Consider the following 17,917-nt stretch of genomic DNA (forward strand, 5'->3'; position numbering starts at 1 on the left):
TTTGTATTCAAGCACCTGTCCAAATACAATGCATCGATTTTGACCGCCACTTCAGGCAGCTCGTTCCATATAACCACCACTCTGATAAAACCTGATCCTCAATCTCCTTTAAATCTTTCCCCTCTCAACTTCAACCCACTTCTAGCTTGGTGCTTCGTAATTTTGTTGGTGCCAGACTGGCGGCAATACTGGTGAACTGCCTCGGTTGCATTCAAAACAAAGCATTTCACTGTACCTAGGTACATGTGACAATAAGTATGATTCATAAAGTCTCGCTCATTCATTCATTAGGGTCCTCTATCCTGGGAAAAAGTGACTATTCTACACTTCTCATTGTTTTGTGTCTTTCGTTGCCGTAGGTTTAAGGTGAGAGGGGCAAAGTTTAAAGGAGATGTTTGGGGCAATTGTTTTCCCTCCCACACACAGAGGGGCTGGTGGGTGCCTAGAACACACTGGTGGAGGCAAATACGATAGTGGCGTTTAAAAGACTTTTGGACGGGTACATGGATATGCAGGGAATGGAGGGCTATGGATCAGGTGCAGGTAGATAAGAGTTGGTTTTGGTTTCATGCTCTGCCCAGACATTGTGGACCAAAGGGCCTGTTTTTGTACTGTATGGTTCTATGGACTCATGGTTTGCACTATTATGGTTATTCATTTATTGTATTGCTGGTTATTATAGATCAGTATGCTGTTGTGTTAACGGGCCAGTTAAGCTGCCAGAAGTAAGAATTTCACTGTTCCATTGATGGTATCTAGGACATTTAAACACACTTGACACATACCACTCACCATAAGATCATGTAGCACTAAAAAATATCAAATTTAAGTCATAGGGGCAGAATAAGGCCATTCACCCCATCAAGTCTACCCCACCATTCAATCACAGCAGATCAATCTTTCCCTTTCAACCCCATTCTCCTGCCTACTCCTCGTAACCTTTGACGCCCTTATCAAAAACAGTCAATCTCCGCTTTAACAATACCCAATGACTTGGCCTCCAGCACCGTGGATGTGCTGTACAGTTTCACGTTCTAATAAAACCACACGTCAGACTGTCGTGTGGTCCCGTTTCCTCTCAATCAGCCAAAGTCACACATTTACAAAGCTACCAGCTCGCAGATTGGGGCTTCAATTTATGAGCATCAAAGGGCAGCAGTTAGTGCTGGAAAGAGTGTGGAGAAGATTCACAAGTATGTTGCCACAAGTATGTCTGCCTGATCTACAGGGAGAGGTTGGGCAGGCAAGGACATTTGATTCCTTGGAGCACAGGAGGGTGTGGGGTGAATGCACAGAGTCTTTTTTACCTAGGGTAGGGGAAATCAAGAACTAGAGGATACAGGTTCAAGGTGAGAGGGGAAAGATTTAATACGAAATTGACGGGCACCGTTTTTACACAGAGGATGGTGGGTGTACGGGATGAGCTGCCAGAGGAAGCTATAGAAGCAGATATAATTATGACTTAGAACATAGAAGAGTAAAGCACACTTCGGCCCACAATCTTTGTGCCAAATATGCTGCAAACTTCTAAAAGACATTTGGTCATTTATATGGAGAGGAAGATTTTTAAAGGGCCATGGGGCAAATGGGACCAGGCCAGTCAGTACGCCAATTTGGTTGGCATGGACAAAGCAGGCCGAAGCTGCACAGCTCTAGGACTCTAAATAGCAAAGGGCAATCGGTAACGAGTTGGGATGTGGCCAAGGATCGAGATGAGTTAGGGAAAAGCAAGTAATGATACAAGTTGGATACAGAACCGTTAATCCAAGCTGAGGAAGATGAATTTTCAGTGTTCCTACAATCCAAACATACCTTGAGGGAGAGAGTCATGCCCGCAAACAGGGCGTGGACTTGAATGGTGATGAATGTTACGTTCTCAGGAATGTTCGACATAATGGCTTCCAACGACATGTTCCTGATTAAAGTTATCTCCTGAAACCTTCCGAGTTTGAATTCTGTTTGACCTGCACAAGAGATTGACAAAGTGGGATGTGGATACAAGGAACTGCAGTTGCTGGCTTACAAAAAAGACACAAAGTGCTGGAGTAACTTAGCGGGTCAGGCAGCATCTCTGGAGAGCATAGATAGCGACATTTCGGGTGGCGACCCTTCTTCAGAATTAAAGCAGCTGGTTTAGAGTCAGACTTAGACAGGCCCTTCTGGCCAACGGCTCCATGCCAATCGAGATGCCCCTTCTAAGCTAATCCCTTTTGCCTACAATTGGCTCATATTCCTCAATTTTTCCATTCCATCTAACATATAAATGTTATTATACCTGCCTCAACTACATCCTCTGGCAGCTCATTCCACATACCTACCACCCTCTGAATGAAAACGTTGTCCCTCAAGTTCCAATTAAATCTTTCCCCCTCCCACCTTAAACGTATGCACTTTAGTTCTTGATTCCCCTACTCTGGGTAAAAGACCATGCATTCATCCTATCTTTTCTCCTCATGATTTTATACACCTCCAAGATCACCCCTCAGCCTCCTGCGTCCAAGAAATAAAGGCCACGCCTGCCCAACCTCTCCCTATAGCTCAGGCCCTCGGGTCCTGGCAACATCCACATAAATCAACTGCATACTCTTTACAGTTTAGTGGCATCTCTCCTATACCAGAGCAAGCAAAATAATGTTTCAGGTTGAAGAGCTTTCGACAGAATGGAGTTCAGATAAAGGGGTCTTTGACCGAAATGGCATTCTCTCCACAGATGCTGCCTTACCCGCTAATCATTTCCAGTGATTTCTATTTCAGTCAATAACATTAACTTAACATGAACGTTCAGCAACCATAGCAACAATAATAACTAGCATCCATCCAGTTCCAGAACAAAACTAAGCATGGCACAGTAGCACAGCGGTAGAGTAGCTGCCTTACAGCGCCAGAGACCCGGGTTCAATCCTTTCCACGGGTGCAGTCTGTACGGAGAGTGTATGTTCGCCCTGTGATCGTGTGAGTTTCTTCCGGGTGCTCCGGTTTCCTCCCACATCCCAAAGACGTACATGTTTGGCTTCTGTAAATTGTAGATTGTCCCTAGTATGTAGGATAGTGCCCAGTGAATGGGGTGACCGCTGGTCGGCACAGGCTTGTTGGGCCGAAGGGCCTGTTTCAATGTTGCATCTCTCAACTCTAAAGTGTTGTAGACTCTTTACAGTAACTATCAACTTATGACAGATTTTTACATAATTGGATTTCACTACATCTTAAAACATTCTAAAAATTTAATTTTGAGAACAATGTCCTTGTCTCAGTTTTACAGGCTGAAACTTCTTATGCTGTGTAGCTGAAATATCACAAGTCCACATTGGATCATGTGCCTTTGGATGACAGCACAAGAGGATGCTTTATCTCCAGGTCACACTGCTTAGAGTTGAGTTTACAACTTTAAAATTAGTTTTACATTTCCACTTAGTCAAACTGGCAATCGATTTCACGCTAAAAGCAAAGCGATAGTTTAATAAAACCAGGACATGTTGCAACATTTCAATATTAGTTAGGACCCATGGTTTCACTGGGCAAGTTCTGAATCCAATCTCGTTCTAACAAGGGGAAAATTAATAGATGTAATTTCAGGTCGAGTCCCTTCTTCGACCCAAAACCTCACCCATTCCTTTTCTCCAGAGATGCTGCCTGGCCCGCTGAGTGACTCCAGCATTTCGTGTCTATCTTCGGTGTAGACCAGCATCTGCAGTTCCTTGGTAGACACAAAATGCTGGAGTAACTCAGCGGGACAGGCAGCATCTCTGGAGAAAAGGAATGGGTGATGTTTCGGGTCTAGACCCTTCTTCAGACCGTCTCCAGTTCCTTTCTACACACTTGTTCTAAAAAGTCCAGTAAGTCTAAACTGACAGTGTGAGGTGTACCGTAATGAGCAACCATCTAGTAAATGAAACATGAAAACCAGAGCCTAATCTTATGGTTAGGAATTACATGAAGAATGTGCAAGCTGGCTGTGGATTTCCAACTAAGTCCAGATGCAACCAGACTGAGCTCTGAAGAGGCAACAGAAAACCACAGGCACACAGCACGGCAAGTGACTCACCCATGCACAAGACAATACTACAAGATTAAGGTATACACACCCTCCCTTCCCCCTCCCCCTCCCCACCCAATTAGGGCACATTAGACTTCCAGAGGACCCGAACTATAGGGCGAGGTTGGGCAGGCTAGGACTTTATTCCTTGGAGTCCAGCAGGATGAGAGGTGATCTTATAGAGGTGTATAAGATCGTGAGAGGGATAGAGCCTTTTTCCCCAGGATAGGGGAATCAAGAATCAGAGGGCATAGGTTTAGACAATAGACAATAGGGGCAGGAGTAGGCCATTCGGCCCTTCGAGCCAGCACCACCATTCAATGTGATCATGGCTGATCATTCTCAATCAGTACTGTAAGGGGTTTCTGCGTCGAGCTTTCGCCCGACCTAAGGTCCCCGTGCCTTGCTCTGATCCCTTGACCAGGCCGTGCACACTGGTTCCCCGTGAGTGGTTCGACCCACTCACCCCTTACGGTTCTAGACACTGGACTTAGGTGCAGGAGCTCTTATAGTGCAGAAAAAATTCAACCAGACCAGATTTCAAAACCAGGGTTTAAATGAAAAGGCTTTTATTCAGCACTTGGGACTATTGTCCATGAATATATATATATACAGTTCTATAATACCTGTCTATGAAACACATACCGAATCACACGAATACTTATAACTACGAATCATTAAACACATACAGTTCCACAGGACAGATACCCGAATGCCTTTTTCGCTGATCTTTTGAAACACACAGTTCCACAAAACATATACACGAATACCCTTTTACTTATGAATTCTTAGATACACAGTTCTACAAGACATACACACGACTGTAAGATGGGGAACGTACGACGCATCGCAACCTTGACCAACACATATTTTAATAAACACCCAACGTTTATTCACAACCACCCTCCCCTCTACACTAAACTATGTCCAGGATATGTAGGATTTGGAGTACATGCTCACCATGGGGTTATTACTGGGGTTACTGGCTGTTCGTTTTGCAGTATTTCTTCTCGAGTTGCGTGCCTGTTCCTTTCTCTTGCATCCGTTCTTCTTGCCTGTCGTTTCTTCCTCCTGTATTCGTTTGATTTCTTCTTGACTTCAGTTGACTTCGAACCCGGTTTTCTCTGCGCTTCTTGACTGTGTCCGTCTTGACTTGCCTGCTTGCGTTCCCTGCAGGTTTTCTTCTCGAGTTGACTTAACTTTTTCACCCAAAAGTAGTGGCCAGTTATACTGTTTCTGACCCGTCCTATCTCCCGCCAGATCTTGGAATCTCTTTGTTCAAAAAGATATGCATGAGGTTTTCTTCTGATCTGCGCTTATGTTCGGGGATACCGGGGATGGCCAGACAGTGTAAATTGGGATTTCATTGTGAGGTGATGGGTGTTAACTGGTTTCCCATCACCTACCAGGTAGTTTTCTATGGGCTATTGTGCCCCCTCACTGAGATGAACTGTTTAGGTCGGCTTGGGGCATTGTGAGTATGCTGATGTCAGCGCCCCAGTGTCTGGACTCCGACCTGGTTTCGTAGGTTTCTGCATGGCCAATACCCATCCTTTGTTCTGGCCGTAGCTTTGCAGAAACCTAGAGACTGGGTTGTAAGGTTTTTACTTTTTGTGGCTGGTCACGAGGTCCTGCGGCCATTTTAGGACCCACAGATTGTGACATCCTTTGTTAATCTGACCGCAGCCTTTCTCCGCTATCAGCCCCAGTCTCTCGTTTAAAATGTCCAAACTGCAGCTCTTTGGTTTGGTGTTGCTTTCCAAATGAGGGAAAACTTCTCAAATCTTACAGTACCCCGTTCCTGCCTTCTCCCCATACCCCCTGACTCCGCTATCCTTAAGAGCTCTATCTAGTTTAAGTGAGAGGAAAGATTTTATAGGAACTTGAGGGGTAACTTCTCCTCCCTATTCTCCCTCCTCCCATAAAGAAGGTAGTGGGTATATGGAATGAGCTGCTAAATGGTCCTGACCTAAAACATCACCTATCCATGTTCTCCAGGGATGCTACCTGACCTGCTGAGATACTCTAGCACTGTCTTTTTTAGCTGCCAGTGGCAGTAGTTGACACAGGTACAACAACACTGAAAATACATTTGAACAGGTACATGGATAGGAAACATTTTGTTGTGGCTATCCCTCGAGGTCGAGGATGATGGTCTACGTTCCGTTGTTTTTGTGAACTCTCAGGTGGCTTATGAGTCCAATCCTGGCTTTGAATGTTCTTTGGCATTCAGGGCAGGTAATTCCAGATGTCAGATTGGGCTTTCGTTGTTGCTACCTCTCTTTCCGTTTACTTCTCTTTTCTTCTAATTCTGTGCATCCGTTGGCTTCGAAGGTTGCTGTTCCTTTTTGGATGATGGTTCACCAGAGTTTCTTATCCTTGGCATCGGTTTCCCAATTGTCAATGTTGATTTCACATTTCTTCATGCTGGCTTTTAAGGCGTCTTTGAATCTCTTCTTTTGTCCGCCTCTTTTACGTTTGCCTTCTTTAAGCTGGGAGTAGAAGGCTTGCTTTGGTAGACACTCGTCTTCCATCCGAAAAACACGACCACTCCTTCTTGATGATGAAGGCTTCGATGCTTGATGTTTTTGCTTCATTCAGCATGCTCAATGAAACAAAAATGCTTCATTTTACAAATTCAAATATTTAGACGATATGGGGCAGATGGGAGCAGGTGAGAATGAGGAATCATGGTCAACATTGGCGAGGGCAAGTTTGGCCGAAGGGTTTGTTTCCAAGCTGCATGGATCCTCATTCACAAACTCAATCAATTTCAAGTTGGCAGCTCAATGGCCAAAAACCGCTACTTCATTGCTGCAAGATTAATGAATACACACTCTTACAAATGGTTTCATACATTACACCCTTGACATGAAGCCAGCCAACAACCCAAAAACAAGATGCCACAGCGTGAACAGCACATTAAGCCTTTACCCCCCCCCCCCCCCTCAGGCCACTTCCCCATCACTGCAAGACCTCCAGGGATGTCACAGTAAACATACACAAAGCTCCCAATTGGAGCTTGCAAATACATTGGATGCCTTTAATAGAGCTCAGACAACCACATCCATAGTTTAATGTCAAGGGCGCCAGAGCAAGCTTACCCAATAAAGCTTACAAATGCCCCATTTTACTCACTGTTCTGCTGTGGAATGTGTCACCTGATGGGGTAGTAATGAGGGTTTCTATAGAGGCATTCAGCATGGACAATGCATAGACATCCATCTCCAGGCCTGGGGTTGGGTGGAAGGACTGTGTGGTAATTGAATCATGATGGCCTCTGTCACAGGACTGCCTACTGCGTTCACTCCACAACAAACATGGCATTATTTTGTAATGTGCCGTGAATGCCCAGAACAGCTTACCCTCAGTACTCAGATTGAGGTGCTCCATTTTGGGAATCAAAACCAGGGCAGGACCCTCACAATCAAGGGTAGGGCCCTGGTGAGTATTGTAAAGCAGAAGGATCAAGGAGCACAGGTACATAGCACCCTAATAGTGGAATGACAGGTAGATACGGTGGCCCAGAAGGCTTATAGCATGCTGGGCTTCATCAGACAGGGCATTGAACATCGAAACATGGAACCACAGATCTACCTCATTGGAGACACATGGACACATGGACTATCGTTAATCAGACATTACCTTGCACTAAATGTTACTCCCTTTATCATGTGGATGACTCGATTGTAATCATGCATTGTCTTTTTGCTGACTGGTTAGCACGCAACAAAAGCTTTTCACTGCACCCCAGTACACATGACAATAAACTAAACTACATAGACACAAAAAGCTGGAGTAACTCAGTGGGACAGGCAGCATCTCTGGAGAGAAGGAATGGGTGGCGTTTCGGGTCGACCCAAAACGTCATCCATTCCTTCTCTCCAGAGATGCTGCCTGCCCCGCTTAATTACTCCAGCTTTTTGTGTCTATCTTCAGTTTAAACCCACATCAGCAGTTCCTTCTTACACTACACTAGATGCTGGTTTACAAAAAAAGGCCAAAGTGCTAGAGGACATGGACAGATTCGGCCGGAAGGATCCCAACCCTAAATGTCACCTATCCATGTTCTCCAGAGATGTTGCTTGACCCACCGAGTTACTCCAGCACTGTGTCTTTTTGTAATTGAGTAGAGAGTTATAGTCATATTACTTTATTCACAAAATGCTGGAGTAACTCAGCAAGTCAGGCAGCATCTCGGGAGAGAAGGAATGGGTGACGTTTCGGGTCGAGACCCTTCTTCAGACTGATGTCAGGGGGGCGGGACAAATGAAGGATATAGGTGGAGACAGGAAGATAGAGGGAGATCTGGGAAGTGGGAGGGGAAGGGAGGGACAGAGGGACTGTTGTACATTGTTGAGGCCTTCACAATCTGAAGTCCGCCTGAAGTCCGCCACAATCATCCCACTGCCGAAAAAGTCTGTCATCAGCGGCCTTAACGACTACCGTCCGGTAGCATTCACACCGGTCATCACAAAGTGCTTCGAGAGACTGGTCCTGCAGCACATCAAAGCCAGCCTCCCACCCACCTTCGACCCATACCAGTTTGCGTACAGAGCAAATAGGTCTACAGGGGATGCCATCGACACTGCTCTTCACACTGCACTGACCCACCTTGAACACAAGGGGAGCTATGTGAGGATGCTCTTCCTCGACTTCAGCTCTGCCTTTAACACGGTCATCCCAAGCAGACTGGTCACCAAACTTTCTGACCTTGGATTTTCCCAAACCATCTGCCAATGGATCAAGGACTTCCTGACCAACCGCCCCCAGACCGTCAAAATAGGCCTTCACCTCTCCTCCACCATTACACTGAGCACCGGCTCACCACAGGGCTGTGTGTTGAGCCCCATCCTTACTCCCTCTACACTCACGACTGCGCCCCCACCCATCCCACCAACACCATCATCAAGTTCGCGGATGACACGACTGTGGTTGGACTCATCTCAGGAGGAGATGAGACAGCCTACAGGGATGAAATCCAAAGGCTGGCAGCATGGTGTTCAGTGAACAATCTTGTCCTGAACTCCTCCAAAACAAAGGAACTTATAATTGACTTTAGGAAAACCAGTGCAGAATACGACCCACTCTACATCAATGGGGTCTGTGTGGAAAGGGTACCCGCTTTCAGGTTCCTGGGTACGCACATCGCAGAGGATCTTACCTGGTCTACCAACACCATCACCACAGTGAAGAAGGCACAGCAGGGACTCCACTTCCTGAGGATCCTCAGGAAAACCAACCTGCAGGAGAAGCTCATGATGTCCTTCTATCGCTGCTCCATCGAGAGTGTGCTGGCATACTGTATAACCACATGGTATGCCAGCTGCTCAGAAAAGGACAGGAAGGCCCTTCAGAGGGTCATCACGACGGCCCAGAAGATCATCGGCTGCACACTGCCCTCCCTGGAGCACCTGTTTAGCCTACGCTGCCTCAGTAGAGCAGGCAAAATAATAAAAGATCCATCCCACCCCGGCCACCGTCTGTTTGTTCATCTGCCCTCTGGTCGACGTTTCAGGTCGATCAAATCCCGAACAAACAGACTTAAGAACAGTTTTTACCCCAGGGCCATACGAGAACTGAACACTACCTTCTGCACTAGGCAACACTGTTAAAACTTTTGTACTTAATATAATTGTATTTATTTGTTTTTGCATTTATTGCATATATGTTTTTACGCACCGTCAGGATTGGCTATTTTTTAATTTCGTTGTACTCGTTGCAATGACAATAAATGAATATTATTATTATTATTATTACCCATTCAATTTTGATCACCTTGTTAGAGAAAGGTCATTAACTGGAAAGGCTGCAGAGAAAATTGACAAGGACGTTGCCAGGAATTGAAGGCCTGAGCTATAGGGAGAGGTTAGGCTGGCTTGGAATTTATTCCTTGGAGCACAGGAAGATGAGGCGTAATCTTATAGAGGTGTATAAGATCACAAGGCGAATAGATAGGGTGAGCACAGAGTCTTTTAGCCAGGGTAGGGGAATCAAGAACCAGAGGACACAGGTTTAAGGTGAGAAGGGAAAGATTTAATAGTAACCTAATGGGCACCTTTTTCCCCACATGGTGGATGGGTGATGAGGCAAAGGGTGGCACGGTGGCGCAGCGGTAGAGTTTCTGCCCTACAGCGAATGCAGCGCCGGAGACTCAGGTTCGATCCTGACTACGGGCAGCATCTGTACAGAGCTTGTACGTTCTCCCCGTGACCAGCGTGGGTTTTCTCCGAGATCTTCAGTTTCCTCCCATGCTCCAAAGACGTACAGGTATGTAGGTTAATTGACTGGGTAATATGCAAAAATTATCCCTAGTGTGTGTAGGATAGTGTTAGTGTGCGGGGATTGCTGGGCCGAAGGACCTGTCGAGTAATTAATGAATTTCTGTCATAAGCCAGGAGGTACATGGTTCTCGACACCATGCACAAAGGTGGGTAACAAAAATACCGGCATGTGACCGAGACCAGTGTTTTAAATGAGAGCGCATGGAGGGGAAAATTAGCTCTAGGTCAATATTGTTATTGGTTTATGATGGTCACATGTTCTGCGATACAGTGATGAACTGTGTTATCTAACCAAATCGTACTGCACACAAATACAATCAAGTCATACACAAGTACAACAGTTAGTACAAAAATAGAAATAGAGTATATTAAAAGTACCTTTAAGATATTAAAAAAACATTCATCAGAATTTACTGGACTTTATCTTGCACTAAACATTATCCCCTTTGTCCTGAAACTGTACACTATGGACAGCTCGATTGTAATAAAGTATAGTCTTTTCGTCGACTGGTTAGCATGCAACAAAAAGCTTTTCACTTCTTCCACCTCCATCACCTTGTATTCTGTGCATTGCCAAAAGAAGAAAGGATTTCTTTCAACCATCTCACTCCGATACCTTTATATATCAATTAAGATCATGAGATCATATGTGATCGGAGCAGAATCAGGTCATTCAATGCATCAAGTCTACTCCGGCATTCAATCATGGCTGATCTATCTCCCCCACCTAGCCCTATTCTCCTGCCTTCTCCCCATAACCTCTGACATCTGTACTAATCAAGAATCTATCTATCTATCTCCGCCTTAAATATATCCACTGACTTTGCCTCCACAATCTTCTGTGGCAAAGAATTCCACAGATTCACCACCCTCCGACTAACGACATTCATCCCATCATCTCCTTCCCAAAAGAAAGTCCTTTAATTCTGAGGCTATGACCTCTAGTCCTAGACTCTCCCACTAGTGGAAACATCCTCTCCACGTCCACTCTATCCAAGCCTATGAATTAACATTCATAGAACAGTACAGTACAGGAACAGCCCACAACATCTGTGTGAAACATGATGCCAAGACCACCTCTTATCTCCCCGTGACCCTTGATATCCTTACTAATCAAGAACCTATCATTCCCCACCTTAAAAACACCCAATGACCTGGCCTCCGCCGTCATCTGTGGCAATGAATTCCACAGATTCACCACCCTCTGGCTAAAGAAGTTCAAGTCACGCATGCTGTAAATTACCAGGATAACACACAAAAGAAAGCTTTTCACTGCATGTTGGTACATGTGACAATAAGAAGCAAATACCAATAATATTACAGAAGCCAAGGATTGTGCACCAATGTGGAACATCACTGAAAACAGCCTTCCAGTAAATGACAAACCCACCACCACCACCATCCCTTTACTCCCTGCTGTGAGGCAGTTGCCTCCTCTCCCAAGGGCATCGAGTTCTCTTGCCTGTGAGAGGGACCTTGCCAAATGCCCCCAAACCCATGTATTCAGCATCAAATGCGCTGCCTTCAACACATGATAAAATGAACAAAGGAAGATTAATTTTTTTAATAATTAGGATTAGAGAAGAGACAGCACAGTGGTGCAGCTGCAGGGCTGCTGCCTTCAAGCACCAGAACCTGGCTATGGGTGCTGTCCGTATGGAGTTTGCACATTCTCTCTGTGACCGCGTGAGTTTTCTCCGAGTGCTCCGGTTTCCTCCCACACTGCAAAGATGTGAAGGTTTGTCGGTTAATTGGCATCTGTAAATTGTCCCCGGTGAGGCATTGGCAAAGATCCGGCGGGGAGCCAGCAGCCAGACTCGAGGAGCAGGCAGTAGGAGAGGGACTGGGGTGTTGCCTCCAGCGACTTCAAGGTCAGCTACAGGAGACGGACACAGAGGTGGTTGGGCAGGGAGAGGGATGTCAGTTCACGGGCCAAGCCTGTCGTGGATAAGAGAGGAGGTGGTTGGCATGTCACCAACAACCGTTACAAACTTCAACAGATGCGCCGTAGAAAGCAGTTTATCGAGTTGCATCACAGCTTGGTTCAGGAACAGCTTCATCCAAGACCGCAAGAAATTGCAGCAAAATGTGGTCACAGCCCAGACCATCACACAAACCAACCTCCCTTCCATTTACTCCATTTATGCCTCGCGCTGCCTTGGCAAGGCCACCGGCGTAAACAAGGAAGAGTCGTACCCTGGCCATTCCCTCTTCTCCACTCAGGCAACAGGTATAGCAGTGTGAAAACGCACACCTCCAGTTTCAGGGACAGTTTCTTCCCAGCTATTATCAGGCAACTGATCCATCCTACCGCAAACAGAGAGCAGTCCTGAACTACTATCTATCACATTGGGGACCCTTGGATTATCTCTGTTTGGACTTTACCTTGCACTAAATGTTAATCCCTTATCATGCATCTGTAAACAGTGAATGGCTCGATTGTAATCATGTATTGTCTTTCCACTGGCTGGTTAACATGCAACAAAAGCTTTCCACTGTAACTCAGTACACACGATAACAAATTGAACTGAACTGTAGCAGCCTGGGGCTTACCTGGAACGAGAACCGCTCCAGTACTCCAGTACAGTGGCATTGTGCATGCTGTAGACCTGCACGTGGTCTGGACTGTGGACTTTTTATTTTGGTAAATAGCACCAACATATGGTGATCTACGCAACAAAAAAAATCACTGTGCAGTGCACACGTGACAATCAAAAACCATTGCTCCTCGTTGTCCCTTTTAGATTTCCCTGCACAACTCTCACTGCCTATTAAAGTCTCCTTGCATTGCTAGAAACTGTTTACAGTAGATAGAGCCTACCATCTACCATTGCCTCACATGCACTGAAGCAGGATTAGTTGCAAAGGTGTCAGACCACAAATTGGATTATTATCAGTACTTGCAACCAAAATACGGTGAAAAGCTTCAGTTCATGTGCCATAAAACCATTATATATATCCAAAATCAGTACCCTGTTTATTTGCAGAGCGAAATATATAGACCGCATTTTCAGTTGGGACTCTTACTCAGACTGATGGAGAGGGGAGGACATGATGCTAAGTTAAACTAATCTCCTCTGCCTGCACATGATCCATATCCATGTGCATATCTAAAAGGCTCTTAAACACCATTGTCATGTGCCTCCACCACCACCCCCTGGCAGTGCATTCCAGCCACTCACCGCCCTCTGTGTAAAGAAACTGCCCTGTACATCTCCTTTAAACTGCCCCTCTCACCTTCAAGCTATGACCTCTTAACATTCCCACCCTGGGGAAATGGTTTTAACCATCCACCATATCTTATTTTATATACTACTTCTATCAGGTCTCCTTGCAACCTGCCAACATTCAGCTTTTGTGCTTATATTTTCATAGTGTAGCCTCTGGCAGCAGCACACTAAAATCACAGCCCAGACACAATGTTAGACCACTCATCTATCCCTGTGCTAACTACAGTATACAGTAAGATAGGCACAAAATGCTGCAATAACTCAGGGATTAGGCAGCATCTCTGGAGAAAAGGAATAGGTGACGTTGCAGGTCGAAACCCTTCATCAGATTCTGGTGATGATGGGACTCAACCTGAAACATCACCTATTCCTTTTCTCCAGAGATGCTGCCTGACACCACTCCAGCATTTTGTGATGGAAGGAACTGCAGATGCTGATTTAAACCAAAGATAGACATGAAAAGCTGGAGTATGTGTCTATCTACACACTGTAGAAGTTTGATACTCAACAGCATTGTTATAAATGAATATATATATATATATATATATATATATATATATATATATGTGTGAGTGTGTTTGTGCGAGTGTGTGTGTATATATAAGAAAATAACTGCAGATGCTGGTACAAATCGATTTATTCACAAAATGCTGGAGTAACTCAGCAGGTCAGGCAGCATCTCGGGAGAGAAGGAATGGGTAACGTTTCGGGTCGAGACCCTTGCCCTTCTCCAGTCTGAAGAAGGGTCTCGACCTGAAACGCCACCCATTCCTTCTCTCCCGAGATGCTGCCTGACCTGCTGAGTTACTCCAGCATTTTGTGAATAAATCAATGTGTATATATATATATATATATATATATATACACACACACACTGAACTTTTTTTATCATTTATTATATTGTTTACAGTGCTCAATGTTTACATATTCTGTTGTGCTGCTGCAAGTAAGAATTTCATTGTTCTATCTGGGACAATGCGACACTTGACTCTCACCCCTCCATTTAGGCGAAGACACTTAACAATGTTGTTAGCTGCACATTATCTTGTAAAAAAAATCTAACAATATACTCAGGCCTCCGTTTTTAAAAAAAAGCAGATTAAAGCTGGGTTCGATTGTACGCAGAAGTTTGTTACCTACAAAACATTTGCAAGTAAAGACTAAGAAATTATCACATGTCTTATGTCTAGACACTGTTACTGAAAAGTGACAAACTTGGCACCTTCGTTATTGGGCTCGTTAACAAACAATTGGCAGAGAGTTTTTGGATCGAATTCTGTGTCACAGCGGGACGGGGGCTTCTTCAGCCCTTCGGGCTTAAAGAGTCCGTGGTAATGTTCTGTGGTCAGTCTGAAGAAGGGTCTCGACCCGAAACGTCACCCATTCCTTCTCTCCAGAGAGGCTGCCTGACCCGTTGAGTTACTCCAGCATTTTGTGTCTCTCTTCAGCGGTAAATTTGTTTGGAATCGCGGCGGTGCCGGGCGAATGCATAGAGAGAGAGAGAGAGAGAGAGAGACAGACAGACACAGACACTCACCTGGCAGAGTTTGTGGCAGGGCAAGCTGGAGTAAGAAAAGACCGACCCAGCCCACACTCCCCAGCCCCAAGGCGGAGTTCATGTCCGGGCTCTCACTCCCACTGAAGGCGGCTTCTCCCCCGTCCGGCTGCAGGAGGAAACCTCAAACTACTATCTGTGTTCGGGCGCCGAATATCCGGCAACTCTTAACACGAACTCGCTGTCCTGTCTAACTCCTAACCAATTCAACCTGGGGTAGCCCGGGTCTACACCAGACGCCTGCAACATGAACCAGCCTAACTAACTCTGACCCAGTTAAATTTTTAAAAAAAGTAAGACTCGGCCGCCTCTGTCTGCTGGGGGCTTCTTTATTCAACGCTTCACGGGCACTATCTGGTATTTATGCTCCCTGCCCTCCTGCTGTTCGTTTGATTCGCTGATGAATTGCCACCAATGTTACTGCTGCTCAGAAATTTGCAATGCTTTAAAAAAAATCTTTCACACCAATTATGAAGCCTTATATAACCTGAAATTCCCAATCAGGCGGTATTAAACCAAAAGATAACTTGCAAATGTCGGAAGCGCTGTATAAATCCGGAATATAAAATTCTGAGGCATAGATAAGGTAGACGGTTAGAATCTTTTCTCCAGGATGGAAATGTCTAACACTGGAGACCACAGATATGTGATCATGGGAATAACATGAATAATGCTTAGTGCAAGATACATTCCAGTAAAGTCTGATCAAAGATAGTCTGTGGGTCTCCAATGAGGTAGATAGTTGCTCAGGACTGCTCTTTAGTTGTTGGTAAGATGGTTCAGTTGTCTAATAACAGTTGGTGTGCTTTCTTGGCCATTGCTTCAATATCCTGAGTGACCTCAGGGACTCTTGTGGATATGGACATAAGTAACACCATCGTAGTAGTAGGCCCCCGTCGGTCATGGCTGACCATGGGTGATGCATCCTAGTTATTGGCTACTTGCTCCACACCTCGGCTAGAGCAGAGCCGCTTGTGGCTGAAGAGACCAATGCGGGAGTGACAGTCTCTGTCGCAAAGGTCACATTTGTGTGTGGTCTCTGGTTTATTGAAGTTGCTGCGCTCCATTCTGCATGACCGCTTGTCTGCCGCTGCGTTCATCAGTTTCTCTTCCCCTGTTTTGAGATGTTGGTTCAGGGTACCACTCCATCTCGTACGGTCAGCTGCAAGGCTCTCCCAGGACTCCACATCGATGTTATGTGCCTTCATATCTCTTTTGCAGACATCCTTGTAACGTAGCTGGGGGTGGCCGATGGTTCTCCTCCCAGATGTCAGCTCTCCATAAAGGATGTCTTTTGGCATACGGCCTTCCTCCATGCGGTGGACATGGCTCAGCCACCGCAGTCTGCGCTGCCTGAGTAGAGTGTACATACTCGGAAGGCCTTTCTTGGCCATTGCTTCAATATCCTGAGTGACCTCAGGGACGCTCATGGGTATGGACATAAGTAGCACCATCAGTGGCGTTGCATTCTCAACAATTGAGTCCAAAAGGATTAAACACTGGAGGAAAGACAAAAACTGCTGGAGTAACTCAATGGGTCACACAGCATCCATGGATAACATGGATACGTAGCGTTTCGGGTCGGCACCCTTCTTCTGAAACTGGGGTGGTAGTGGGCAGTAAGGATGGTGGTGAACAGTGACTGAGACCAGAGGGACAGTGGTGGCACTGGACACAAGGGACACCATCAGTGTGGTCAACATGGCGACCACAAGAGTTGTGGAGGGAGTGAGCAGTGGGGACACCATCGATAGTGTTGAACACTATTGAACACGGGAGTTCAGCTCGGTGGTCATCACAGCCGTCTATATCCCACCGCATGCGGACACCGACGTGGCACTGTCGACCCTACACGATGTGTTGTGTCAACACCAAAACAAGAACCCTGATGCGGCTGTGCTGGTGGCTGGAGACTTCAATAGGGGAAATCTCAATAAGGTCATGCCCAACTTCTACCAACACATCACGTGTGTCACCAGGGGGGAAAGAACATTGGACCACTGCTACACGCCGTTCAGGAAAGGCTACAAGGCCGTTTCTCTCCCTCCTTTTGGAAAATCTGACCACGCTGCCATTTTCCTGCTGCCGGAGTACAAACAACGGATAGTACGGGAAGCGACAGTGACGAGGGATATAAAGCGGTGGGCTGACCATTCAGAGGCCATGCTGCAAGATGCACTGAGCGAAGTCGACTGGAACATGTTCCAAGCAAGTTCCAGAGACGTAAATGAGTTTGCGGAAGCGGTTACGGACTTCATTGCCACAATAGCCGATACCATCATCCCCATGGTAAGGGTCAGTATCTTCCCTAACCAAAAACCCTGGGTGGACAGATCTATTCGCATGGCCTTGAATGCTCGCACCGCTGCTTACAACTCCGGCCTGGCATCCGGCAACATGGACCACTACAAGGGAGAGTCCTACCAACTGCAAAGGGCAGTGAAGGATGCAAAAAGGAGGTACCGGGACAAGATGGAGTCACAGATGGAGCAGCAGGACACCAGGCGCCTTTGGCAGGGGTTACGGACTATAACTAGCTACAGGTCCAGCACCCCCTCAACCGGAAGTGCCGGCTCCTCCTTAGCTGATGACCTGAACTCTTTTTATGCATGGTTTGAGACGGGTAACACCACCAGCTCGCCGTCTAAAAACAGCACCGAAGGGGCGCTGGCTAGCGAGGCTGGAGGGGGATCCACCCCCGGGGATGTGCACACATTCTCGGTGTCCGAGCATGAGGTGAGGTGGGCTCTGACGCGTGTGAACACGAGGAAAGCTGGAGGCCCAGATGGTATATCTGGGCGAGTACTAAAGTCTT

General features: G+C 46.1%; 1 protein-coding gene across 1 annotated transcript in view; it reads right to left on the minus strand.

Annotated features, from left to right (window-relative positions):
* tm7sf3 (transmembrane 7 superfamily member 3) overlaps positions 1-15,407 on the minus strand; it is a 30,158-nt gene extending 14,751 nt beyond the window's left edge. The window contains exons 1-2 of the mRNA XM_078416573.1: positions 15,085-15,407; positions 1,813-1,964 (exon numbers count right to left, since the gene is read on the minus strand). Of these exons, the coding sequence (XP_078272699.1) occupies positions 1,813-1,964; positions 15,085-15,166 (234 nt within the window). The 5' untranslated portion in view covers positions 15,167-15,407. The remainder of the gene's footprint in view (positions 1-1,812; positions 1,965-15,084) is intronic.
* Between the last annotated feature and the right edge of the window lie 2,510 nt (positions 15,408-17,917).

This window comes from Rhinoraja longicauda, chromosome 20 (genome assembly GCF_053455715.1).
Source record: "Rhinoraja longicauda isolate Sanriku21f chromosome 20, sRhiLon1.1, whole genome shotgun sequence".
Classification (NCBI taxonomy): Eukaryota; Metazoa; Chordata; class Chondrichthyes; order Rajiformes; family Arhynchobatidae; genus Rhinoraja; species Rhinoraja longicauda.